Source organism: Centroberyx gerrardi, chromosome 17 (assembly GCF_048128805.1).
Source record: "Centroberyx gerrardi isolate f3 chromosome 17, fCenGer3.hap1.cur.20231027, whole genome shotgun sequence".
Lineage (NCBI taxonomy): Eukaryota > Metazoa > Chordata > Actinopteri > Beryciformes > Berycidae > Centroberyx > Centroberyx gerrardi.
In genome coordinates, this window is record NC_136013.1 from 18,710,689 (window position 1) to 18,737,897 (window position 27,209).

The 27,209-nt window shown below is 45.1% G+C and overlaps 1 protein-coding gene across 1 annotated transcript in view; it reads right to left on the minus strand.

The window, feature by feature from the left end:
• dlgap2a (discs, large (Drosophila) homolog-associated protein 2a) overlaps positions 1-27,209 on the minus strand; it is a 150,444-nt gene that overhangs the window by 36,288 nt on the left and 86,947 nt on the right. The window contains exons 4-5 of the mRNA XM_078289640.1: positions 12,713-13,860; positions 412-626 (exon numbers count right to left, since the gene is read on the minus strand). Of these exons, the coding sequence (XP_078145766.1) occupies positions 412-626; positions 12,713-13,860 (1,363 nt within the window). The remainder of the gene's footprint in view (positions 1-411; positions 627-12,712; positions 13,861-27,209) is intronic.

Below are 27,209 nucleotides of genomic sequence, written 5' to 3' on the forward strand. Positions count from 1 at the left end.
AAACAAATGAAAAAATCTGTTAATGGGGTTTGATAATTCCACAAATGCTTCAAGGATTTTCTTGAATCAAATGATCTTGACACTAATGGACTGACCTGCTTTATTCTGCCTTGTTTCAAGATTCTGACTAGACTTCTCTATTCTAGAAAATTCCTGAAACAAGTGAAACTGCATGGAAAACAAATGGAATTTTCTCAATCTCTGCCTCAATTATCAGGCTTTTTTCACTTTCACAATTTTTCACTTGTTTTAAGAAAAGTAAGATTTGCAGACTGCAAAATGCCACTAAATAACTCGTTAAGATGGACATTCTTTGCAGCTTGCCGCCTGCACTAGCACCAAAACTGAGGTATAAACAGGGACAGAGGTCACACCAAGCGAAAAAACACTTTGAAGCTGTGTGTGTCATACCTCTGGGAGTCCAGCAGGTCCCTGGGCCGGATGACGGCCTTGACCAGGGCGTCCGGCCGCACCATCTTCTGAGGCGAGGTCTTGGGGCTGGAGTCCGACTCTCCGCTCTCCTCGTCCCCCATGGCTTTGACGTAGCTGCTGCTCCTCATCCGACGACAAGGGATCTCGTCGTCCTTCCCGCCGCCGGGGTAACCCCCCCACTCGTCCTGGGGCACCTGGGTGTCAGACATAGCGGTTAGAGGCGGAGAGGTACGGTAAACACTCCAGATCTGACGCAGCGGGTCAGACGGCGTGCTTTGACTGACAACGGGATTTGATTCTGGGACAAGGCACAATCCACACACATGTATTTCATATACGGTAAAATCGTCGGTGTTCATTGAACAATTTAAACTGTTTATATAAATCCTCATCCATCAGAGTGAATTTAACACTTTTGATAGTTTACAACACCCGTCCCAGAGCCATATCAGCTCTGTGAATGCACAAACTACTCTCCAATCAGCACTTGTCAACTCAAAAAAACTCTAGAAAATATGCTGTGTAATATAGTTTGTAACTCCAAAATGTAAATTTTCAGGATTCTCTCAGGAAAACTTTTTTTTAGATTGATGATCATGCGTTTTTATTCAATGGGTTTGAAAGAGTGTCATAAGCCCAAGGGTCACAGAATTCCCTCAACCCATAAAGGAGCATGCAATCCTTCAAGTGAAGTTAAAACATGAAAATCCATAAACTAGTATTACAAGATTTTCAAATGATGACAGATATGCTATTTGTCGGACACTTGAGTCATGATATGAGTCGTATCATGAGATGCTAAAACGCTGTGCAATATTTATTTGGTTGTTCTGTAGTCATCCTATAAGAGCAGTGACACAGTAGAAACTCACTCGCTGATACACATTACAGCCTACAACTCTTCAGCTGTTCAGTATTACAGCTTTGCTGCAGTTTGGCCAAGGTGACAGACTACAGAGGACCTTGACTCAACTGCTGCTGTAAACTGGACTGGGCTGTCAATCACCTTTATTGGCCAAAGGAGACTTGAGATCAGAGGGGGATCAAGCAGAATCGGAGCTATCTTCGCTCACCCTGCAGTAGTTACCGCAGGGGGAAATCTGCCATCAAAACAAGCCAGGCGGTTTACATGTTGCCATTTTCTCCCACTAGTAAAAACAGGCAATTGAGTATACAGGCTCCTGCATTACCATTATCCCATTCAGAATGAGGAGAGGGTTTCTCACTTGCACTTACTGGCTCTCTTTGCTGTTTATGCAGTGTATATTTTTATCGAGTTTACACACGATTACCATACAAGCGGTATCACAGCAGCCTTAAATATTGAATGTGGATTGAGCAGGAGGATCCTACGTATAGCACTAAGCTGAGGTTAATGCACTTTGACATTACTATTACAGACTATGGTGCATTTTCAGAATTATGATCTTGGTGTAAAGGAAAAGCGTGATTCCATTATGGTACATGCCATTATAGAGCATGTAAAGATGCTGTTATTATGTGATTCTAATGGATTTCTGTGATGTGTTGGGGTTTGGTTGTGTAGCCTATTAAAATCTGCTGTGCTAACTTCACCCGCTCATGTAATGAACTGATGACGATGGTTCACAAGCTCATTACACACAATACCACTCTCTCTCTCTCTCCCCCTCTCTCTCTCTCTCTCCCCCTCTCTCCCTCTCTCATTTTGCTTTAGTTAAACAGTACAACCGAGTTCAATTACTGTGACAACAACAGTAGCAGCTGAGTCAGGGTCTTAGCATCCCACAAACAAATACACACACACTCACAAAGCCATACACACGCACACACACACACACACACACACACTGACAAAGCCACACGCAGACAACACACCACAGACAACACCACACACACATCCATAGACACACCGAGATGCTGGTTCCTCAGTCACAACAAACCGCAGGCTTCTCTTTTTCCCCTCAGCTTTTCCTATTTTCCTTGGTGATTTACCATGTTGCACCGACTGTATGGTCCGGTCAGCAGCTACAGCTGGACATGCATTTTTATGGTCAATGATTTGCACTCATAAAAGATGACATTGTCAGTGATCATTAAATCTTCCACGGAGGTTGAGGGCTTCTCCGATGCTGCATCCATCTGTCACTTTAAGATCCTGGCAGGCGCGCCGGCCTCGGCGCAGTGCCAGTCCACCAAACTCTAGATTTCATTAAGTTATATCCGCCTTGGTTGCATATTTCTTCTTCATTTTTCCATAGTTATATCCGACTTGGTTCCGTATATCTCTTACTTTGCTTCCAGACTTGGAGAGACAGTAACACTGGACAAGGACTATAGTCAAGTCAACAACCAATGCATAGGATTTTGACTAATCAATGCGTATAAGTTGTTTATAGTGCTGGCAAAGGTGGACCAGGTGGAAAAAAAACATATCTACAAATTTTTAGATACGCGGGAAAAAATCAACATCCAATAGAGGCCGAGACCAAGACAAGTCCGACTCAAAACAGACATGAAACTGAGTCATGTCTTGAGACACGTCTTGGTCTTGAGACTGGACCCAGACTAGTTTGAAAGCAGCCTACAGTAGACATTTTGTCTCACAATGAACAATGCAGCCGCCTCTTCTTCGGGAAGAGCCTGCTACATTATTCATTTCATACATTTCCCCATTCCTCATTCTGATTATGATACTGATTATGCTGATTGTACTGATTCCCGGTGCTTTCTGGGAGAGGCCATAAAACTTTCTTACACCAATCAATGACTAATTGACTAATCACAGGTTCACATTGAACCGGGTGGCAGTTGACTGGCTGTGGCAAATGTCAGGAGGAGATATGCTGCATCCAAATGTCACTAATGCGTCAGAAAGCAGCCGTCACACACTTGACACTGATGGTCGAGAATAGCGTAGCCTAGTCATATGTTGAATGGAAATGTCACCTATTGGAATAATAATATAATAAATGCTATTATTATCTATTCAAAAGAAAAAAACAGAAAGTGATCTTTTCCGATGCTGGCCAGTTAAAAATAAAATCCTACAAGTTTTATAGGAAAAGTATAAAAAGCAACATTTTTCAACAGTGAGAGAGCAGAAAATGGGTTTGAAACTCAAGACTTTTCAGCCGTGTTATAATCATGTGAAATAAAATATAATTCACTCCAGTTATTTGTTGTTTATATATCCTGGAAAACATGGAGTTGCTCCCTGTGACACTAATTCTGCTAACCTCCGGCATTGACGCACGCCCACCTACGATTAGCATGCTAACAAGTGTCACATCAACTCAAAACAGCTTGAATAATTGATCAATTATGGTTTTATTATGAGCCAGTCTTTGTTAATCACAGAGAACTTTGGATCAAAGCAGCCTTTGACTCATACGTGTGATCTGTGTGCTGAAGTGAGCATGCTAGTGGAGGGCACGGCGTGATTGATGGGGATTACGGCTTGAAAGTGACGCGTCCTCTGGGTCCGTAAAGCTCCGTAGAAGATTTCGGTGTAAGCGTGCTGTTAAATGCAGCGTGGAAAAATGTATTGACAGATGCATATGCAGCACACAAAGACGCACTACCATAACCTTGCAGAAACAACACAGACACACACACACACAAGCATACACACATGCAGGAAAAGACAGAGATGCACGCAAAGACTTCACCTTCTAGCAAAAATATGCACACACCAACACACACGCACGCGCTCAAACACAGACAAACACACACACACAAACACACGCCACGATAAGAGTCATTCATCTCCCCTCAAAGACAGGCGTGCACAACCTACCGAACGGAGTCGATGGGTTAATTAAGTCTTGGAGGGGTTTGATATTTTTAGACGTCTAATTAATGAACGGAACGCCAGAGGACAGGCGCAAGCTGTGGTGAGATTTGTTTAATTTGGATTCGCTGATAAACTGGATAGATTGTAGGTTGTCTCCCTCTGTAGATAAAAAACACAGGCTGGGCAGCAGTGTGTGTGTGTGTGTATGTATGTGTGTGTGTGTGTTCACAGATAAATCAGCCCAGACCAAAGCTGGTTACATGCTGATCGACCGCTGTTAAAACACACACGGACGCATCCCAGCTGAGATATGGATGTTTGTCCACACAAAAACTCACCATAGACCTAAAGATCCTAACTAATGGAACGAAAAGGGATTCAGAGATGACAAGCCCGCTGAGAAGATGTGCAGCGGATACACACACCGACTCTCTGAAGGTTAATGATGACTACGAAACAAACAAGTACAGAACCTGTTCGGTCCCGCGGCACATTTGGGCCGATGACGTAGAGAACGGGTTTACGGGAGCGGTGTGAAAATTCACAGCTGAAGTGTGAAGACTCAGAGTTAAATTTTCACAATAACAGACCTTTTACTTCCTTTCGTTAATGAGATACGGCTCATTAAAGATCATACTTACAGAAGAGGAGTTTTTTTTGGATTGACGGTGGGGAAAAAACAGAGAATTTCACTGAATCTCCATCGAAGCAACTCACGCGTACGGCCGAGATGTTTCGGCGCGATATCTTTGACGATAAATAATGCATTGGTGTAAATGGCCAGTAGGCATGCTAGCAGGATTGTGCAGAGGTTTGGATATCGGGCTTTGAGTGTCCACCTTTAGTTTAAGTGCTCTGGCAAGCCTGTAGCGCTATTCTCCCCGGCTTTGCAGGAAGCCACAGGGGGGTGGAGGGTGCTGTGTGTGTGTGTGTGTGTGTGTGTGTGTGTGTGTGTGTTGGGGGTGGAGGGTGGGGTGGGGGGTGGAGGGGGGTAGGCAGGCCTCAGCCAATGCTCCTGCAGTGCATTTCATTGATTAACTCTGCAGCTCTATCTACACACAGCGCCTCTCCCATCAAGCCACATAAGTCACTGCCATTGAGTAAAGAAATAGAGAGAGATAGATAGATGGAGAGGCAGAAACAGAGAGAGAGGGAGGGAGGGAGGAAGAGGGATGGGAGGGATGTAGGAAGAGGGAGAGAGAGGGATGAGAGAGAGAGAGAGAGAGAGAGAGAGAGAGCGAGCCCTTAAAGACTCAATCATTGGTAATCCCACCCACCAGCCTCCAGCCCATCATTTCCTTCCACAAGATTGCATGGAGACACTGTGTGTGTGTGTGTGTGTGTGTGTTGGAACAGGTGCTGTTTTCTCGTCTCCCTCCCCTCCTTCCCGCCGTGCTGGGAGAATGAACACATGGATTCCTAACTACCCAACTGTTTGCCTCCGCACACTCCGTCACCCTCGCAGAAACTCGTACAGGACGCGAGCCATGGGGGGAGTGACAAAAGAGATTATATTATGACATAATATCACGTCCCCCCTTTCTCCTCTCATCTCTCTTTAACACACACGTTGGTATGGCTATACTTGTGAGAACCTTCATTGACGACATTCATACCCCTAAACCTAATCATAATTCTAATCTTAACCCTAAACCCAAGTCCAAACCTAAACCAGTCCCCTAAAGAAGCGAGGACCAGCAGAATGTCCTCACTTTGGAGGATTCTCCTCATCTTTGTATATGTATGAAGGCATTCGGTCCTCATAAGTATAGAAATACAAGAAGACACACACACACATACACAAACAAATCCTGCCCCACATGTACAAAGGCTGATTTCCTTGGAGGTATAAGTGTCTTTGGTGTTCGTTGTGCAGAGGCCAAAGCTTCTTCAAGGCCTCGTTGTCTGTGAAATCCCCATTTGTCAGGGGTACAGTGGTCACCCTGGACTATGTCTCCACAACGGACGCTGTCCTTCCTCCCAAGGACAACTACATACACAACAACAGGCCATCTCAGAGGAAACACCAGCAGTAAGAGGGGACTCGCCGTCTGTCTCCTTCATGGCATCAACACTGTTAAAAACACAGCCTCTGGTGATGTAACTTCCATTCCTGGGTCCATTTTCTTGTTTGGTGTATTTTTCTTATTCCCATGGATAACTGGGAAAACCTTAGACGATGTAACGTCACATGAAGATATTTCTAGTGCAGCTACAATTGGGTTGAATTGCGGACAATTTTTCATCGATCTAAAACATCAGCGGTAAACGTCAGGTTTTGGTGTCAGTCCCTCAGAATCAAAGAGCGAGAGCTTCTTTCTACAGCTGCCATTTTGCACCAACGTTCAACAATCATACAGGGAGAAATCCATCGTAGAAGAGGCAGAGAGACTACTTTCTCCCTCAACAGTAGCCTCAATAGACCTGAATGTAATGCAACCACAAGACATGTTGAGTTTTGAGTAAGGGGCGACTCTGGACCTTTTCTGGACCTGAAAGTCTTGCTCTCTTGCTCTGTTATCGTTATTGCTCTCTCCACATACATGTAAAAGCATCAGCTGAATGCAACAAGTACACGCACGTTGTCTGGGGGTTGTCAAAAGGCATTGTGGGAAATGTAGGAAATTGCTAACTGAAGTAGGAAGTAGACAAGGCAGATTGAGGGAAAGTGGATAGAACAAAAAGATAAATTACTACACTAAGTACACTTGGAATGCACTGAACATCACAGATTGATGATCTATAACAGTGCAACAATATCTGGGTGGATTTTGTTGCATCAAACATTCATTTGGCCAATGAAGCAGAAAAGATATTTATCTAACCAGTCTGTGCCACAGTTCAGTGAGGTTCAGTTCAGTTCAATTCATTCAATAGCACAGAATTTGAAAGCATATTGCTGGAGAAATAATCAAAATTTTTTAGACCATGATCCCATAACCCCTTGTATCCTTGTCTGTGTATGTGTGTGTGTACACAGTATGTGTGTATACAACTTACTTCAGTAAGCAATGCAAAATGTATCTGACTGTAGTTATCACGTGAAAATGACTCAATCGGTTTCCATTGGAGGCTCAGGTCTCCTCATGCAGCAGTTGACTAACACATTACCAGCATCTATCCATTGTATCTACAAAACCTGGAGATACAAAAGCACCGCCATATTGCTGACATGCATGACAGTAACATCACTTTGGTTGCACTGCAGCTGAGATCGTCAAAAATAGATTTGCTAAGACTTTAGTGAATTCGTTGAAGAGGAGATATGAAGAAAAGATTGGTTTAATTGGAGATCTGGATCCCAACAAGATCGATAAAGCTAGTCTGAGTCAAGACAGGTCAACATTACCTGTGTTGTGCCAAACTATATTCCCTAAATCATGTGTCTCCCTGGTGGTGTGTCCTCATTTTGTCCTCTGCTGTGCGTTGCTGTTTTGCCGCTGCACAAGGAAATGATTGTGGGAGAAATGTGCTCGGTAAATGACAAGTAGACTAAGGTATAGCCTGACAACTTTCTTGCAGAATCAATTGTAGTTTAGTTTCTTGTAGTTTGAGATAATAAAAACACAAATGTGATCTCCATTTAGTGAGGTGACTAGTAAAATGTTGTTTTACCATTTGAAAAGCCAGCGATAAGATCACAATCAACAAAAACTGAAATGATTTTGGTATTTTATTCCCTGGAGTGAAACTGGGTGAAGACAGCACCAGGGGAAACACATTTTTGGCACATTTTCTAACAATAAAACAACATTTCAACAAAACATTTCAGGGGATTACAAAGAATTAAAGTACTGAAACTAACCTAACTGCCACATAATGAACAGAGATCATGCATGTTTGCATTTTTATTATCTCAAACCACAAGCATCAAATGATTCTACAAGGGAATTATCAGCCTATCTACTTTATTTAATTATCAAGCACACTTTCCCAACAACAATTCCCTTGTGCAGCGGCAAAATATCAACACACACCGAGGACAAAAGGAGGTCACGCAGCCAGGGAAGCACATTGTTTAGGCAATACTAATTTTGGCACAACAAAGGTTCGTCAGACTTGCTGCTGTCAACACTGCAAACACCATGGTCAACTCCTGTTGTGTGGTTGGCTGTTCCAATAAAGCAGGAAAAACAGCAGAGAAGAAATTATTGCATAGACTTCCAAAAATTGTCGCACATCAAGGAGAATAAACAAAACCATTAGCAGAAAAAAGAAGACAACTATGGAAAGTCTTAATCAATTGCAAAGACGGCATATTTGCATCACATCACCACAGAAGCACATATAAGCTACTATCTTTACTGTTGTTGTTGATTAATACACCTGCACTGATGTCGATTTTAAAAGCCAATTTTAAAAGAGTCACTGTGGGATGGTGAACGTCTTATCTGCTTTTGAAAATATCACATGCCAAATGAACTTTGGGTCTGGCTATTGAATTATCACTAAAATAAATAGATGTTTAGTAAATATTAAACACTGGTTCTTTTTTAGCGTTCTGTTGTGGAGAACATCTCAGCGTTCTGATTTACTCTGCAGTACTCTTCCTTCCCAGTGAGGAGTAGAAACTAATCCACATGCTACATGGATGCTGAGTGGCGAGAAAAGTGAACGCAGTTATCAACGATGCGAGGCGGCCTCTATTTAATCAATACATTCATCGTGGGCGATAATAATGATAATGTTTCTTATCGATTCGTTTGACATGAAAGATAAACCATTAGGTGTGTTCACAGTCATTAACGTCCTGTAACAGGACAAAGGAGGTGAGAATAGAAGGACTCTCTCTCCTGGTCTCCGGCTGCTCCTCGTCTGATCTATGCTAGACCTCGTCTGGTTCTAAAATTACTGCCTACTAGCAATTAACCTTTTTCGAATGCACTGGCTCAGATCATCTTCAGGTCTGATGCCAGCGGAATGCCTGACAAATTGAGTCATTATGGAAAACACCGAAGATGACTAGAGAGTTAATGTGTAGATAGTTTTTGTGTGTGAGTCCAGTGGTTTCCAAAGAAGGGTCCTGGGTGGGTTATAGAGTCTCCAGCAATATGAGATAGAGTTAAATCTCATCAAAATTTCTGAAATATTCCACAGTGACCAAATTTTGGAATTTCTCTAAATTTTGTACACCTATAGTGTAGCCAAGTACTGTATGCAATTCTCTATTAAATAACATCTAGCCTAGGGGAACTAGGGGTTCCTGGGACAAAATCTTATCAAGTGGTGGCTAATACGTATCTATATGGTTGTCCATTAGGGAACCCCTGTGTGTGTGTGTGTGTGTGTGTGAATAGGTGGTGCGCAGTGTTAGCTTTCAGTCACAGTGCCAGGTTTCTTTCTGCTGCTCTGCACTTCCCTTTGTCTTTTAATCATCAGCCTTTCTGCCTCTGAAGCCTCCACCTTTGGCAAGCCAACATGGCAATTAATTGGCTTATTAAATCCCTCCGCAATGCCCTATCAGCAAAACTATCAAAGACTAATCCTCCCTTTGTACGGCTGTTTGCGGGGAGAGAACAGCGTTTGCGTTAGCTGGAGTGGCCGACTTAATCAGGGCTGAGAGTTGTCAGTAAAACAAAGTTATTGTGCTGTGAAGTTGCGGGCCGGGTGCTGGAGGAGGCATGGATCACAGCTGCTACTGCAGCCCAGGTTTATTTACATCTCTAATTCTGAAATATAACAGGAGAGAAGTGATAGAGAGGAAGGAGGGTGTGTGTGTGTGTGTGTGTGTGTGTGAGAGAGAGAGAGAGAGAGAGAGAGAGAGGGACACACACCCATATGCACAGTCTGAAATGTGTCCAGGTGAGCCTGTCACATCCAGTAGATTAATGCTTTGCGACCATCACCTCTTTTCATTTATATCAAGCTTGCTGTCAAACTCTTAAGGGGATAACAAGAACCAGAAAACTGTGCGTGTGTGTGTGTGTGTGTATTTTGGGAAGGGCTAATTGGGGCTAATTTGTGAAATGACTTAGCCAGAGACGGGGAGACAGAGAGCGATGGCTGATGCCAGGTCTGATTTCCCAACATTTGTCATTTCAGAGAAAGAGCAGCCAATGTTACTTCATCTCTGTCTTCCCCAAGGCCCGGCTAATTGATGTCTTATATGTATACTCGCCCACCCACACGCTGCACACGCACTCAAGCATTCACACACACCTAGATACATGTACACACATGGGCGTCCTGGTGGCTCAGTTGGTGCCTGGGTTCGAATCTGGCCTGGGATCTTTGTCACATGTGATCCCCTTCCCCTAATTCTTTCCTGTCTCTCTCTAGTCTGACTGTAAAATGAATGCCCAAAAAAAAAAAAATTTTGGGCTCCTTTAAAGATTCACACACAGACGCTTCAATCAGTAAAGTTTCACACCGTCCTGAAGTGTTTGCTGTCTCATAATTTTGCAACATTTCAAAAGTTTTCCATTCCCTCTGTCGTCAACCAAGGACGCAAACAAGGTGACTTGCCCATCATCAAACCATCTGGTGTGCGAAAAACAGAGAAACACCCCCCACACACCAAAATTAAAACTCACACACACACACACACACACACACATATGGTCAGACATACACACACATTCCCTGGACACATTTTAGATTGTTACAGTGCAGCCAGTCATAGGTGATGCCAATCCAGGAGCAACAGGAGGTGAAAACTTCTCAATGTGACCCCTCGGTGTGTGGAGCATCACTCCTGTCTATTGGCTCTGACTGTCTGCCTGACTGCTCCTGTTGATGAGCAGTAGTAGTAGCCGCGGGGAGCGAAAACAGCCATCTCTTTCACCGCTTCCTCCCCTCTGCTTCCCGGAGTGTCCATGTGAAATCCACCGAGGCGCAGACCTTGACGGTATCTCCAACTTTCTCCCTTCCTCTCTCTCTCTCGCTCTCTCTCTCTCCCCCTCGATGTATTTTCTATCTCTCGGAGAGGGCATCGATTCCCCCCGGGGAGGAAGGATGCGTCACCCTGCGCGGATTGGATTGATAAGGCAGGGCTAAATATAGCCCTGCGGCAGGAAGCAGGAGGGGAGGGTATTTTTAGAAGTGTTTATGGTGCCGCGACTCGGACGCTACCTCAGCTGAATGACCAAACGGCGGGGAGGCGAGCACTAACGTCCGCCACCGTCTCCTTGAGACATTAGTGCACTTAGCGGGATTGTAAAAAAAAACACAGGATGAGTGGAGCCTGTGCTGTCTGTCTAGTTCAGAATGATCATCACTTATGCTTAAAAATATGCTACTTAAAATTAGCCCTCTAAAACCTCAGAACTTCACTTAAATTTTCTGTTGACGCCCGCTTAGATAGAGTAGTTTCTTTTGACTCCATTGGCTGGTTTGAATAATGTATCGGCTTTCCGTTTACAAGAGCCTCTAATCCATACAACACACTCTGCTTAGAGCACCGAGTCTCCGAGGCCTCTTTCCCTACGTGGTGAAGTGCTCACTTTATTTTGGCTGCTGGCGGTACTTACGCGATGCTATCAAATATCACGTTGTTGTATATCGAGCGGTATTGTTACGCGATCCATTTTTCTCCGGTCGGATTTGCAATTTGGGAGACAAGAATGCTTTTTTCATATTATCATATATCCTTCAGCGTGCATACAAAACCCCTGAGACGTTCTCTGTGTCTGTAAAATGCTGATTCACTCTGAACTGATCCCTGCGGTGCTATGGGGTCTCCCACAGAGCCAATCATGGGCCTGAGCTAAGTGCTACCTTTTTCTAAGCTGACACCTATGAGAGACGCAGCCCGACAACAAGGTAAAAATCAGCATTGATCTCCGGTCTTTTCTTCCCCTTGCCCGACTCTTCCCCCCCAGTGCAGGTCATTGATGGAGTTAATTGATTGTTCGTGCTGTGCAGGTCCCTTCCACTACCAGCCACATGCTGGGCTATATGACAGCTTCACACTATAAAATCCAGGCCAAGCACAAACAAGACACTGTCTTTTAGATCAATCAGAAGTCCAGCTGAGATGAGCAACTTTCCTTCCTTGTCTATTAAGCAGCAACACCTATAGAAAGAGAGTGCTATGTATTGTACAATGCAGGTTTAAGGATTGGGATTGATGCTTGTCAATGAGCTGCTTTGCCTGAGGGTGTTATGAATTTTACATTGAGATGTATGGTCAGTTAATGTCTCCAGTGACCGAGAGATAACACTGAATGTTTTCTTTCATGGCTTCACTCGCTAAACACTACCAGTCAGATCTTTCTCTCTCCAAAGCACCATCTGTCCATCCCTCCAAATAGTCATCATCAATCTATCTGTAGATCCTTGCATCAAACAAAATAAGTTTGTTAACTTGTGCAATTCTCTAAGGTGGTAAGCTCCAGCCATGTGCCATTGAGAGGTGTGCATGCAGGTTTTCATTCCAACCAAAAACTACAGCAGCTGATTAGCTCACCTGCTAATCAGTTGGAAAGAAAACCTGCATACTTGGCACTTGGCTCTCAATAGCAGGTTTGGAGACCACTGCTCGAGCACATCCAGCTCTCAACTCACCTGTAGATAGTGGCAGGGCCTGAGGTTGGGCTTGAGGTCAGTGGGCGTCATGGGTTTCTCCAGGTTGAGCGAAGACTTCCTGTAGGCCTCCTTGGCTTGGCTGACCGTTAGCGTGGACCAGGAGCTCCTCTTCATGAACTTGCCCTCCGGCGCCATGCTTATGCTCTCGCAGGCCGAGCACTTGACGTCGTTGTTGCTCTTGGAGGTCTTGAGCGACAGGTCCCCCGGCAGGTGGCCGTGCACCGAGTCGGGGTAGCAGTGGCTGATGTGATCCACGGGGTGTCGCGACATGACGCTCGGCGTCCGGTACGTGCTGTCGCTGTCCAGGTTGTCGTCCGAGCTCCACCAGCCGCCCGAGCGCTGTTTGCCACTGCCGTCGTTTTTGCGTTCTTTGCTCTTGCTGCGTTTGCTGTGTTTGTGGTGGCCGTGGTGGTGGTGATGGTGATGGTGTGAGCTGTCCCGGTGCGAGTCGCCTTTGGTGCCGTTCATCTTGGAGGATCCTTCTAGAGAGTGGGACTTGGTGAAGAGCTTCTGCACCGAGTGGACCAGGTGGCGTATTCGCCCGGGGCTTTCGTTGCGCTGCTCCGTAGTCGTGGTGGTGGTGGAGGTGCGTTGGTACTGCAGTGTGTGGAAGCCGTCGCGGTGCAGCGGCATCTGCTTCTCGAACTGGTCCAGGAGATTGGCCGGGATCCGGTTCATCTTGCCGCTGCCGCCGTGCGAGGACGAGCCGCCGTCGTCTCGGGAATCCCTGCCGCCGGAGGTGGTGCCGCCGCTGTCCCGCGAGCCGCCGCCGTAGTGCATGCGGGGGAAAGTGCTGCTGGAGACGGAGTGGTCGGTGGCGGACATGGACACGGGCATCACCATGCACTCCGAGTGGATGGAGCTCCTCGGGGAACAGCGGTGGTGACCGTCGAGCGGGCAGCTCTCGGTGGGGCTGAGGAGGTAGGAGGGGGGCCGTGAGTCGCCATGGTGGAGGTGGTGGTCCAGGGAGTGGTCGCAGTCGACCAGGCCGCAGGTGTGGGCTGAGGTGGGGGAGGTGAGCTGGAGCTGGGCGGGGCGGCCGCCGGAGAGACCCTTCATGTTCCTGGGTGGAGGGGAGTAGCTGTCCTCATCGAAGTACTGCGAGGGCGACCATGAATACTGCTGGTCTGCAGATGAGGAAAGAAGGAGAGAGAGAAAGAGAAAGAGAGAGAGGGAGAGGGAGAGAATATTAGATCACATCCAGGGTAAAAAAAGCATTTGCCCAGAGAAAGAAATGCATTTCACGCTTAATGATCAGGGGAAAAAAGCCTAGTACCAAATGACATGTCCCCAAACAGTTTGGTCATTATCCACCACATTCTCATTCTCTACACCTATTCCAACCACAGAGAACATAAAAAACTCAAAAAGTAGCATAACAGAAATGAGAAAGTGAAATCAGCAAATAGCACACACAAAATCTCAGCCCTCTTATTTTCCCCCTCCTCTATCCAAGTCTGTGATGGCATACTGCTGGAGAGACAGGGCGAAAGAGAGAATGAAAGAAAGAGAGAGAAGGGGAGGCGACAGGTATGGGGGGCCGCATTGCCATTTATCCAATGCAAAGTGAAATAATAGCCTATCACTCCGCGGCGCTGGTGTCATCCGTCAAAGCCCTGAGGAGAACGCTTTGAGGCGTACGGCTGGAGAGGCGTCCTTGGGAGGCGTGGATCGAATGCGCCCTCCCTCCCTCCCTCCCTCCCTCCCTCTTTCTTTCTCTTGGCCACGTAGTCTTAGATTAAAACCCAATCCCGTGTGATCGGTCACCAAGGGCAGACGTCCCGGCCCTCTATTCCAATGTATTTAACTTAATCAGAGGATAGGTTTGCTTTGTCTTGCTGCCACGCCACCCACTGCTCCTGCTGTAATTGCAAATGTCCTCCCCTTGAATCATGTCAGGACGATGGGGTTAATGTTAATATTCCGCATGTTACAGTAGGAGTGCTATGTTGAATGATAAACTCGATCCTCTGTCCTATTGTGACTTTATCCTGGAGATGGTGAAAGTGTGGAATGGATCCCGAGTGCAATCACATCAACACTGTTTAGTTTATGAGGTTTATGAGTTTATGAGTTTCACCAAATAACTCCGAAATGTTACAAGGAGGTGAAAAATCTTGTTAACTGTAAATCTTTGTGAGTTTATGTTGTATTGTGGAAAATGATAACCCTCTTAACTACCCTCTTTATTTAGTTTTCCTCATTAATTGCACAGTCAGTGCAACACAGGACACAAAACACTGAACAACAGGTTCCCGACAAGAAGGCAAATATTGTGGTAGAAAAGCGTGTCCGGGTCATATTTCATACTTATCTGCACCTCGTCTTGTGCAGTAGTGTAAGAGAATGAGAAACAGACAAACAAACAAAGAATAACCAGACCTAAATCTCTCCTGGCTGCCAACGACATGCCTCATAAACCCCTGCACCTTCACTCCCATTGTAACCCCATAAAGTGAAGGAGAGTTTTTATGAGCTACCATAGTAGTAGTAGGGGAGAGGGAGAGAGAGAGAGAGAGAGAGAGAGAGAGAGAGAGAGTAATAAACAAATATGCAAAACAGGATGTAAGACGTCTATGAGTGAGTTAATGCTGTGAGGTATCAGTGGTCAATAATCCAAACCCACCTAGATGCTCTTCATATTCATCATTATGAGATCTAATGCTCAGGCAAACACCGATCACATACAGATTAGTCATATCCAACTTGATACTACCAGTTGCAGATAAATGAGTCCATATGTTTTGTGATAAATGTACACTTGTCTATGCTGACCTAACCCAGCCACTGTGTTTCACCCTGAAATAGAATTCACATGCATCATGCTCCCTCTGAAAACTATGCCAGTTAAAGGTGCTACATGAAGCATTTTTAAACAATATAAATTAATATATCAATACATCAATAAATCTTACTTGTATTGTTTATTGTTTATTGTGGATCTCCATTAGTCAGGGACAAGCGACAGACTAGTCTTCCTGGGGTTAGTGATAGTGTTTCTCAAAATGAATGTCACATTACCCATAAACCCCATTAATTCCTGTCGCGAAGAGGACATTGCTACTTGTCCCCTCTCCTCCTCTCCGTGGATTTGTTTTCTCTTTGGCTTTACTGAAGAGGATAAACATGTTGGAAGTGATTTTTCCATCTGCCTTTCACGTTCCGCCATCTGCCATTGTGAGAAACTCTGAAAGCTTTAGCTCTGTTTGCTGTGGACGAGCAGTGTCCTCTTCCTGTTTTGTGCCATAAAGCAATCTCCATGTGTGCCGTAAAGCAATTCAGCAGATTTCCCTCGAAATCCGACCCGGTTGCACACAGTGTAAAATGCAGCGTAGAGGCCGGTAGAGGCTGCCAATCTTCTTGGGGATGGACTCATTTGTTTACTGTAATTATACCAATGCCTCAAAATTAATGTGATAATGATTTATTGATGTATAACTCTCTAGCAAAGCTAGAAACCAGAGAAACCAGAGAAACAGACCTAATCTGTGCCATCAGGAGATAAAACCTGGAACTAGTCCATTGGCAATGAATTGAAAACTGATTTTGTGGATTTACAAAATGTTTATTGAGTGCTTCTGCATCCAAATGAGCTTCATCTCATTGTAGTAGTCGACTAACAGTTACAAACCAAACAGTGTGCCCCTTAAAATTGGCTGGGCTCTGTCACTGCATCCAGAAGATCAGCCTTTTCAATGTCAAGAGAGTCTCTGCTTATCTCAAGTGTCATATTCACGAATCAAGAAACCAGTCCACGATTATGAAAATAACACACTGTACTCTATGTGAATCGTGACTGAGGGTGGATGCTCCGTTTCATGTCTCAAATTGGATAAAACTTGTTTCTTCCAAACTTATTCCTAATGAGGTCTACCGTCTCAACCCCTGAGGTATGGCCTTGCTCCTCCGCTGCTGTAGTTCCCCATCTGTCGAGATGAAAAACGTTTTTCCTTGTTTACCAGCCTTGCATGAAGATGTCTACTTGGCTGCCTGATGTAAAATTAACGTAATGTAGTCTAGGCGTGGGTGAGGGAAAAAAAAAAACACAGATATGAAATCTTCCCCCAGGAGGAATTGTTTCTTTATATGCCTGCACATGACTAAGCTGAAAATACCTATCAGAAGTGTTACTGCGGACTACAAAACACCAGCTTGGCTAAATCAGGTGAGCTCGCCTGGCTTGTGTCAGTCTAATTCAAGGATGATGGTGCACTATGGTGTGATGTGATGATACATTTCCCTCTGAAGTTATGCCACTGTCGTACTCCGTGGCCTTTCTCTGCTGACGGACTACCCCTTGAAGAATCTGCACTGAATAAATTATCCACCGGGCAGAGTTATGGCATTTCCTGGGATTAGAAGACACGCAGGTGACAGACTCCCATCCTCCATCCCTCTCTCTTTCTCTTTTCACTTCCCCTGCCAATAGAGAAGTTAAGTTTGGCCGAGGGAAAGAAAAAGAGCGGATGCAGGATTCAGAAAGTGAGTCCTCCAACACATAGGCTTATTGAATATTTATACTGGGCGGACTGAAGCAGCAGCAGCGCTCTCCGTGAGCACGCATCCTGCTGGCAAGTGCTCTCCAAAACAGGGAGACAAGTATCTGTGACATCTCTGGACAGGGAGAGGGCTTGTTGTTTTTGCACTGATACCAGCACCTGGCATCACATTATCTGGCTTCCTGGCGAGGGTGCCAACTGCAGTGGTTTAGATGGACTGCATGGGTGGAGGGTGAATTTAGAAACTGAATTGAAATTAAATTTCAGCATAACAACGCTGGTCTATCACACTCTTGACTGATGATGATGACGTTGATGACGCAGATGAGAATGAATCACATAATCATTTTTTTGTGGAAAGGTGGGGATCTTGCTAACTTAGAGATGTGTCATTTTAACGTTCTGTTGTAAGCCACCACACACACACACACACACACACACACACACACACACACACACAGAGTTTTTCAATGCAACGATGAGCTGCCCTGCTTTGACAAGCAGCCACTCTCCCAGAGAAATAAACCAATCACATTCGACTTAACACTTGGCCCATTCTGCCATCAACCAATCATGTCTGGCTTAACACCTGAACCCATACCATAGTGCTATAATATTGCCAAAGCCCTTGGAGCCCGACCAGTGATAAACACACCTTATATCTGACATGTGGTGGGGAGGGAAGGGAAAGGGAGTCAGAGGAAGAGGCTCATTTATTAAGCGCCTGTTTCGTGCTCCTGCTCCGCCTGTGTGCCGAGTGTGAATAAAGGTCGTTTTGCTCCTCTTAACACATTAGCATTTAAATAGCATTATATCTGCGCTGAGTATCACTGACAGCTCCCACTCTTCCACTGGCTCAGACCCTAACTGGAGTTGAAAACAAAGTTAAAAGATAATAAAGCGCAGGACTAGACTGAGAGATCAAAGGCGCACGACCTTCAGAGTTGGCAGTGGTTAGCATCGTGGCTAGCCACACCACTATTTAAGAGAGGATCAGGATAAAGGCCACTGTGAGGGTGAGTCCTGATGTAGAGGCAACACTTAAGAGAATTACACTGATGCTGTGTTTTGTGTCAGAAAAGGAATCTTTCCTTTCTGAATGATCTGGCATCTAAAGCCCCAAACAGCTTCAAAACAGCTGCCAAATTCATATCAATCCTACCGGTTTTCAAATTCACTGGAAAATTGCACAATTCAGCAGATTCCAATGGGTGTGTATAACAAACTGACACATACTGTATGTCAAAGACTGTCAAGGATACATTGCTGCACAGAATGCTAGCCAGGTTCTGCATCATTTTAGGGGCAGTAAACAGAAATGGTTTATAACATGTTGCCAACAGAAACAGCCTTGTTTAGCTGTTCCAGCAGCATCCCATCCAACTGAGTAAAGGCACACCCCTTATTTTCTGAGCAAAACAAATCGATACGGCGGCTTGCTTATCCATCTCCCAAAGGTTAAATGCAGTCTCCCCAGAATTCTGGCCTTTCTTTAGAAAAATCAAAGGAAGGGGAATTGTGTCCTCAACCCTCCGGGCAAATCAGCGATGGCCTGAGCTATTAGATTTGAGAAGGAGCCAATGGGCATAGACGCAAACTAGGGAGTCTGTCTGCTTCACAAGCTTCATAATGTCCACCCTTGCAGCTTCGATCAAAATAAGGCCTTGGCTTATGGTTTTTGGCAGGTATCTTGCTCACTCGACCAACCAAATGAAAGCACAGGGCGATCCATGCATATATTTTACGTGTACAGTGTGAGCTGAAACTGAACCCACAGCATTGCAGTTGCAAACGTAATCCTCAATGTAACTGAGCTTTTCCAAACGGCCACAGCTGCAGGCAGCCAATCTCTTGTCACTGATGGATTTCGTCACTGACCGCTCGTCTCCGGCCACGCGTGACGCCCAAAATGTTCCTTTCACATTCACCGCTATGACTGATGCCTGATGCCAAGAGATGAGATGAGAATCAAGAGGCAAGCGCTTTGGGAAAATTAGTCTGTTTCTTCACCGTGTGCTGAGTCAGCGCTGCATGCATCACGTGTGCACATGTACACTTGCACACACACACACACACACACGCACACACACAAAGGGGACAGAGCTGGTCTCAGAACTGCAGAAAGGCATTAAATCAAAGTGGGAATTCTCTCTGGGGGAGAGGAATGATATAGAGCGGGCAAGTGTCACATGAATCTATACCATAACCATGACTTACACTATTACAAAAGACTAGCGGTCCACACGCTCGGTCTCATGAGGCATATTGATTTGCAGTCCATGACGATGACAGTGTGAAGACAATGACATATTATACTATAAAAGCAATCGCTGTGCTTTATCTATTAAACTCAGTCAGCATCATAAATTGCTCTGTCCCCATGACTACGTAGTTAATGTTAGTGTTGTTATGGAAATCCTTGACTCAACCTCTTTCCATAGCATCAACAGAGATGCAACAGTCAAGCGTTCCTGCTGTTCCAGATGTGTGTGTGTATCTACGTGTATGTGTACATCGCACATGTGTTTGGCCGACTGCACTGTAGCCTCTAGCAGTTCCTGTTGCGCTGAGCTGTGTGACGCTACGCATACGCACACCTGCCAGTGCTTGCTGGATGCGAAAGAAGACGGAGAACCCCCACCACCCTCCTCCCCCTTTCTCTCTCCCAGCAGGAGAGCTCTGCCTGCTACCACTGGGGGCTAGATTAGACCAAGGAGAAGCAAGCGGAGGTAAGTGGGTATTGTCTACTGGGCTTGTCTAAACAACAGCAACGACGAGGGGGAGAAGGCTTGTGTGTGTGTGTGTATGTTCTGGGAGAGTCGGGGGAGATGATAGGCAAAGGAGAACATGATATTGGAATAGAGTGAACATCACTGTGCTACAGTAGGTGTTCCTATAGCCAATAACAGGAGATATGCATATTTCTGCAATCCCCAAAATAGCTCTGTGCACAAGCCTATCACCCTAAGCACTAATCCCTTCAAAAATGCTTAGGCTATATAGGCAGGCTGTCCCAACAAAAGTCATTTCTTTCCTCCATCACTCCATTTTGCCTATGGAGTGGTGAGCCAAAGGCAGCCACAGTATTTAGCTGAAGAGAGATTACGCCGACCAGATAAGGAGAGGCCGCCGAACGTCTGAATACTTATCGTGAGCCGGCTAATGATGAAGTGTGTTATCTGTGCTGCGCTCAGCGCTCTTCCTCGGCTCCTCTGCCTCTGCCAGTCAAAGCGGGGACGGAACGATAGGTGACAGAGAGAAATTTAACAAAGTGTCGGGATCAGCGTTCCTTGTTCCTCTTAGAATGACAATGCCTAAGCCTTTTGTGCTGCCCAAAGTTTCCGATTCATCTTTTGTATTGTGGAGCTGAACACAAAAGACGGTGATGTCATGTGAATTGTAGAGACACATGTTGAAAATGTGCAGCACGTCTCATGTTCAGCTGTAGTCATTTTCATCCCACACTACATCATAACAATGGCAGCGGCGACAAATATACTATCTGCTTTGTCATCTTGATTTTTCATGCAATCATCTTCTTCAATCTAAATCTTTTCAAATTCCCCTTTTCATTTACAATGGCAATAGAAATTGACTGGGAGAGTCCAAGAATGCCCCCCGCGCAAACTCTTGCCAACTGTGGTAGATTGCATGGGCTTGCATTTACATGGTGGAAACATAAATCCTGCGCAGCTATCCAGCTATGAATAAATCATGCTGAATGTGAAATTCTGCCACAGGAAAAGCCCTGTGAGTGTGTGTGTGTGTGAGAGAGAGAGAGAGCGAGAGAGAGAGAGAGAGAGAGAGAGAGAGAGAGAGAGAGAGAGAGTAAGTCACATCTTATGTAACAGCCAGGACTGCATTCCCAGGCAACTTGTTAGAGGAAGCCTCAGAACTGCTCCTGGTTGCCGTAGCAACACGATCTTAAGTCCCCATCCTTCGCTATCTTTGCAACCACCAAGGAGTTCAGTAGAACATGAGAGGGGAAAGTTGGCATTGTCACACTGTTATTATTTGCAAGCATGAAGGGGGAAAAAAAATACCACACGTCAAAGGAAACCTATCATTTGCTTTAGGAATCAATGAGCGCATCAAATGTCTCGCAATGCTGAAGCGAGCAGAAGTTCATGACAGCAGGACCTCGTCATTCACTGACACTGTATCGACTCTTCAGGAGGCAGCTCGTGTCAGCCGGAGGACAAGCGGGTCCGGTCCGGCCGTACGATCCCTTCACGGAAGCGGTTTTGAAAACACTGCAGCACCCCCGGCTGCCGCCGTCGTCCACACACACACACACACACCTCAGCCCGAGAGAAGACAATTGAAATCCTCTCCTCTCTAATCTAATTCTCCTCCCGGTCCCGGCAGCCTCTCTGCGGACCACAACAGCCCAAAGAGAGAGCGCCGCTGACCGTAATGACTTTTTGGAGATGGAAGTGATACCGACAGTCCGGCACAGATCCTTGTCTCTCACTCGACTTTTTCTCCGAAGTCACCCAGAACATTAGGGCTACAAAGTCAATCAGTGTGTTAAATGATTTGCTGTGATGTTAATCTGGGCTCTATCAGCTCCGGCGCTGATAAAGCTAGGCATGTGAGAAGGGAAGCTTTGGCCCAGGGAAAAATGATAAAATTCTTTATTGCCATTCCCTCACAGTAAGGAGCACACGTGTGTGATTGGAATCGTCCAAATAGTGAACCATGCTGCTACATTAAGCCTTGGCTAAATAAACACTTGTGCTAAAATGCACACATAGACACTGGAACACCCTCCTTCCCACATGTTGCTTTGGACGGAGGAAGGTTGCATGTCGCTCTGGGGAGCGGAGGTGGACACGGACACATCTGACAGTAAAATGTAATTAGTGTAAGTGGCCGTCCCAGTGTTTTACTGGCCTGTTTTGGAGGCAGTGAAATGAAAGGAGTGCTATTGACCGTGCCCTGGGCGCACTCTAAACGCATCACACAAAAACTATTTACCAGCCAACACTGGAGGAGCCAAACTCCAGATATAGCCACTCCACGGAGCCGTATTGATAATCTCGTTGAGCGGCGTGCCGCTAACAGCTGCCAGCTCCCACTAATATCAATGATGTGGCTGTACAGTATGTGTTGCTATTGCTGCGTAAACCGTTTGCCTTTTTCCTATTGATTATGCGACATCCTTGGTTGATAACTTAATTGCGGGTTGCTTTCTCTGCCAGTGGAGTTGGTTATGACTGAATGTAAAGTGTCACCTGAACATGACTTTGGAAAATATGGTTACTGACACTCAAAAAAATGTAAACAGTATATGATTATATTACATTACATTAGATTAAACTTTAATGATCCCCATAGGGAAATCAGGTCATCACAGCAACAAATACTAGGATCTAAATAAAAATCGAACAAATTGGGGGTGTTAAACATGGAAGTGACAACTGTAACACAAGAACATATTACTGAAAAATAAAATAATTACAGTATGCATGCAGGTTGTGCAAAAATAATAACAGTCACACACAGCGAGACAAAGAGAAGTGAATGACAAATTAGAAATTATTCAAAACATAGAGTAAAATATCAAGATATATGCAATATGTAACAAATGAGAAAACATGAGCATATAGAGAAAACATATGTGAATTTACAGTATATATACTGTATATACAAAAGGATGTGTGCAGAATGTGCAATATTATGAGAATTAGACCTGTCACTGCCCACATACTATTTGAGATGAATTCTTTGCATTTGCATTGATTGCTCTTGTCTGGCAGAATCCAGCCCACCGGACGCCCGCCAAAAGTGCAAACTATTGCCCAAAGTGTTCTCCAATGCCAACAGCAAGTACCCTGGCTAATCAGAAGAATGCCAATCAATAACTGACCAAGGGCTGTCCATGAATGACCTTTGCGGTATTAGAGAGAATCCAATTCAAAAAGGACACACAACACTGAGCTAACCTCCACTTTGCATTTTGACAGCCGAGATGCCAATTTAAATGTTACTTAGGAGAAATCACATTTTTCCAGAATATCTTACATATTTCAGTTTCTATGGCTAAGATTATGCTGTTGTTTCTAGTGTTGTGAGAGTGTTAATTGCAGCAGGTAAGGACACTTTGGCAGGATGGTAAAATCAACTTAGGAAATTATTCATTGCGCTTGTCGCATGGGAGTCCCCAGCTACTGAACGACTGATCCCAGCGCTCGCCCACCTACACGGCACAAGGACTCTTACAGATTCCGAGTGAAAACAGTAATTTAGTTACAGCAGATCAGATATGTACACTGGTGCAGCCAGAAGCTCTCCGACGGGGACGGACCGGCTCTCGTCTGCCTCCCCAGTCACTCACTCAAACCACATGATTCCAGTAATAATTCAATGGAGTGAGCGGGCTGATTTAGTTTCCCCCCAGATCCAAGACAAGTAGCAGTAATGGGATGAGGGGAGAGATGGAAAACACGGATATGGACTCTAAAACCGGATTTGAGGCGGCCGTCTCCTGTTTTCTTTATGAGAATATGAGTGTGAGACAGAGGGAAAGACTGAAAGAAAGACACAGACAGAGAAGTGTAACATGCAGCCCATTTTCAATTGATATTCCTACTCCACAATCTCCCGCTATCTTTTATTGCTATAGCTGTTCTTTTCATTCTCACTCCCCGGGGTTTCACCGCAAAGCCCTTCCACTGCAGCAAGGATTTCATCAACAAGCTGGGTTTGAACCTCTGTCAGGTGAGAAGTAATACGGTCAGAAGAAATACATCATGTCAGACTGTTTAGCACTTGTATGTGTGTGTGTGTGTGTTTGTATGTGTTGAGCCAGAGAATGACAAAGAGAGAAAGAAGAAGACAGACACAGAGAGAGGAATGTGTGAAGGAGAGTGGCAGAGATAGGGGGAAGAAAGAGAATGGAAGAGAGAGAGGTCAACCTTCAGCTGCAGAAACACAGTAGTAAATGGAATCTCTGACGCAACTGCTTGCAACTCAAGCCCTTCAAGAGGATCCACTGTCACAACAGACCTTCATCCACCTATCCATCCACCCATCCATCCATCCATTCCATCAAGACTGTACTCGTTTCCTCCAAGCTTTGAGCCGGAGGTTGCTCAAAAGCAAAAGCTTAAGCATATCACAGCCAGAACTAGGATGTTAGTCTTTGCCTGGGGCCACACACGGCACACAGGGAAAATGTGACAGTCACAACAGCCGCTGCGTCAGCCATACGGAGACCGCCACACAGGTGGAACGTGTCAGTAGCCAAACGACTACTCCGGTGACGCTGTCAGACTGCCAGATTTGTGTTTTATTAACAGGCGACTATGAAGAAAAACAGGAGATTGATGCACACTGAATGCAGACCAGAACACATTAGATAAAAGTGAGATTTGTAAAAATTGCACCTGGCTTGTAATGGATGTAACATCGCTGCTTTACACCTGTTCCGCATTGTAAAACGTCCACATCAACATCCACTACTGCAAATTCAAACCAAGAAGAAGAGGCAGAGCAAATACTGGGTGTGCAATGCACTATGGGATGAGCTAGGAGGACCAAATAAAGTCAACACTCTAGCCACCATCTTTTCTCATGCCTCTAGTCCAGTCTCTTGTAATTACTTCCCTGTGAGTTATTTATATCAAGGTTGCCCTGTTGTTACTGTCGTTCTTTAATCATCCAGTGAAACGTTCCCACCACAAAATGTAGATATACTTGTAAATAAGACTAAGGAAATCTCTGACAACTATTGTCATGGATACTATAAGTGCACAGGATCCGTGTGGCCTGTTCCACTACTGAAATCAATTAAAGTGCCTGTGATATCCCTCCCACTCTCATCTCCATATCCAACAATGCGAGCCCCTGAGGGCAGAGACCGCATCGTTGCATCACACTGCTTCTTGATTGCCCTCTAATAGCTGTCCTTGAGGCCGGAGCTTTGAAAAACTGCTTTAACGCGCTACGTACGCACGCTGCAAACCAATGAGCCCACACATCTTACTTCACAACGAGCGGCATCGTAATTCAAACAAGAGCGAAAGAACAGTTTGGATAACGTGGAGGGCTCATCCCTGATGCCTTTTTGCTTTTGCCTCCCATTCCTCATTATGGAGATTACACAAGTTTGGGGAAACACAAATTACAAAGTATTCAATATTTGCAGGTGCGATTCAAAATCAACAAACTGTTTCATCCCGTGAAGTGCGCGCGTGCAGCATGTGATCCCGCTGTGCACGAGAACAAGCGCTGTGCTGTCTCAGATCGTCTTGCCTTCTTAAAGCCGCAGACGGAGGAGAGAAGGGAGACAGAGAGAGGGATGAATTAACATGGGACAAGGTGAGACGAGGCGAAGCGTGCGGCGAGGCATGCTTATGATGGATTAATGTTGTTTTGCTTGAATTAACAGGGAATATATGAAACACGCTGTGAATCTGTTTCACTCAATGGTCAATTTAATACAATTTAATACCTAATTATGTTTCACTTGTCATACTTTAATGCTGCCTGGACGTGAACAATGGGAGGTGGGGATTTAATTGATGCCGGCCCCCTCGTTCGGCACGCCGCTAATGCCATGGGTTTTGTCAATCAGATAAGGGCAATAGATAATAACTCATTAACTCCAGTTATTAATGTTGTGTATCCTTACTCAGCGCGGGGCTTCTGTCGCTAATTCCAGCTGCTTAGTGCAAAAATTCCATTGATCACAAATGGATTAAGGCCTGAATCTGTAAACATTGATTGTGGCCCTATTACATTTACGGGGGGGAGGCAGGACTCACAGAGTGGTGGTATATGAGGATATAAAAGCTAAATGGTATCGGGGATAATTAAAGCGGTTACGGTTTTTCCCATAAGATTGATCACGTTTGTGAGGCTCGAGTCGATCGCAAAGGTCACAATGTCTTGGCCTCTATTGCCGCTCTTTCACGGGTGGATTTAGAATCAGAAAGAATACAAATAAAGAATGGATGTTTTTACAGTTCGCACCAAATGTCTGAGCTGTTTTTTTTTAGCGTGAGAAAGAATTCAAAATTTCAATTTTCACCACAATTTGAGTTGTGATGGATCGTCCGTAGTACCTCATTTCCCCATTGGCTGTTTAGAGGAAATTAGTCAGTGGGAGGTGATAGCGTAGTTTCTCTGCTATGCATCGGTCTCTTGAGGAAGACTCAACGATTCAATCGATCATGACTCCGAAGGCAGTGATGAGGGAGGACTGCCCCCTCTATTTCCAGTCAATCTCATTAAATCACTGTCTCTGTGTGAAATATCCTCCGCTCACTCATACTGTACATGTCGAATGTCAAATTCATGCTATTGGCTTAAAAAAAAACACACACACACACACAAAAGTCCACGCAAAGATGGATGTACGCATGCATGGGATGATATTTACAGCGGGTTTATGGTTCAGCCCCATATGTACGCACACACACAAAGGAGGGGGCGAGTGCTGCTTTCAAACATAGCACACATTAGTTTCAGGATTGGTTATAAGGTCTGATATTGCTTATTGCATGTTTAATTTGATAATATATTCCAAAATCTAAATTTAGAATGGACAGCAAGCATTCCCATCTTGTTGGTAGATCAAAATGGAGAGAGGAAGGACAAAGGAGGCGATGGGGCTTTTCTCATCATTTGTCCTCTGCAGTACTGATGAAATGCTTTGGCCAAGTGGAGAAAAGTCAGATGTCCGATGACCTCACCTCACCTCACCTCACCTCACCTCACCTCACCTCACCTCACCTCACCTCCCCTCACCTCCCCTCACCTCACCTCCCCTCACCTCACCTCACCCTGTCTCTCCTCGTGCTGCTGACTAGAACAAAAAAATTAACTAACTTCCGGCGAGCTGCAGTCAGTGCAGCCTTTTGATTCGGGTCCTCCCACACCCACAAAACCATGAACGCTCTTCTCTGAGTTAGACAGCAACAAGAGAGAAAGAGAGAGAGAGAGAGACAAGAGAGAGAAAACTATGGAGC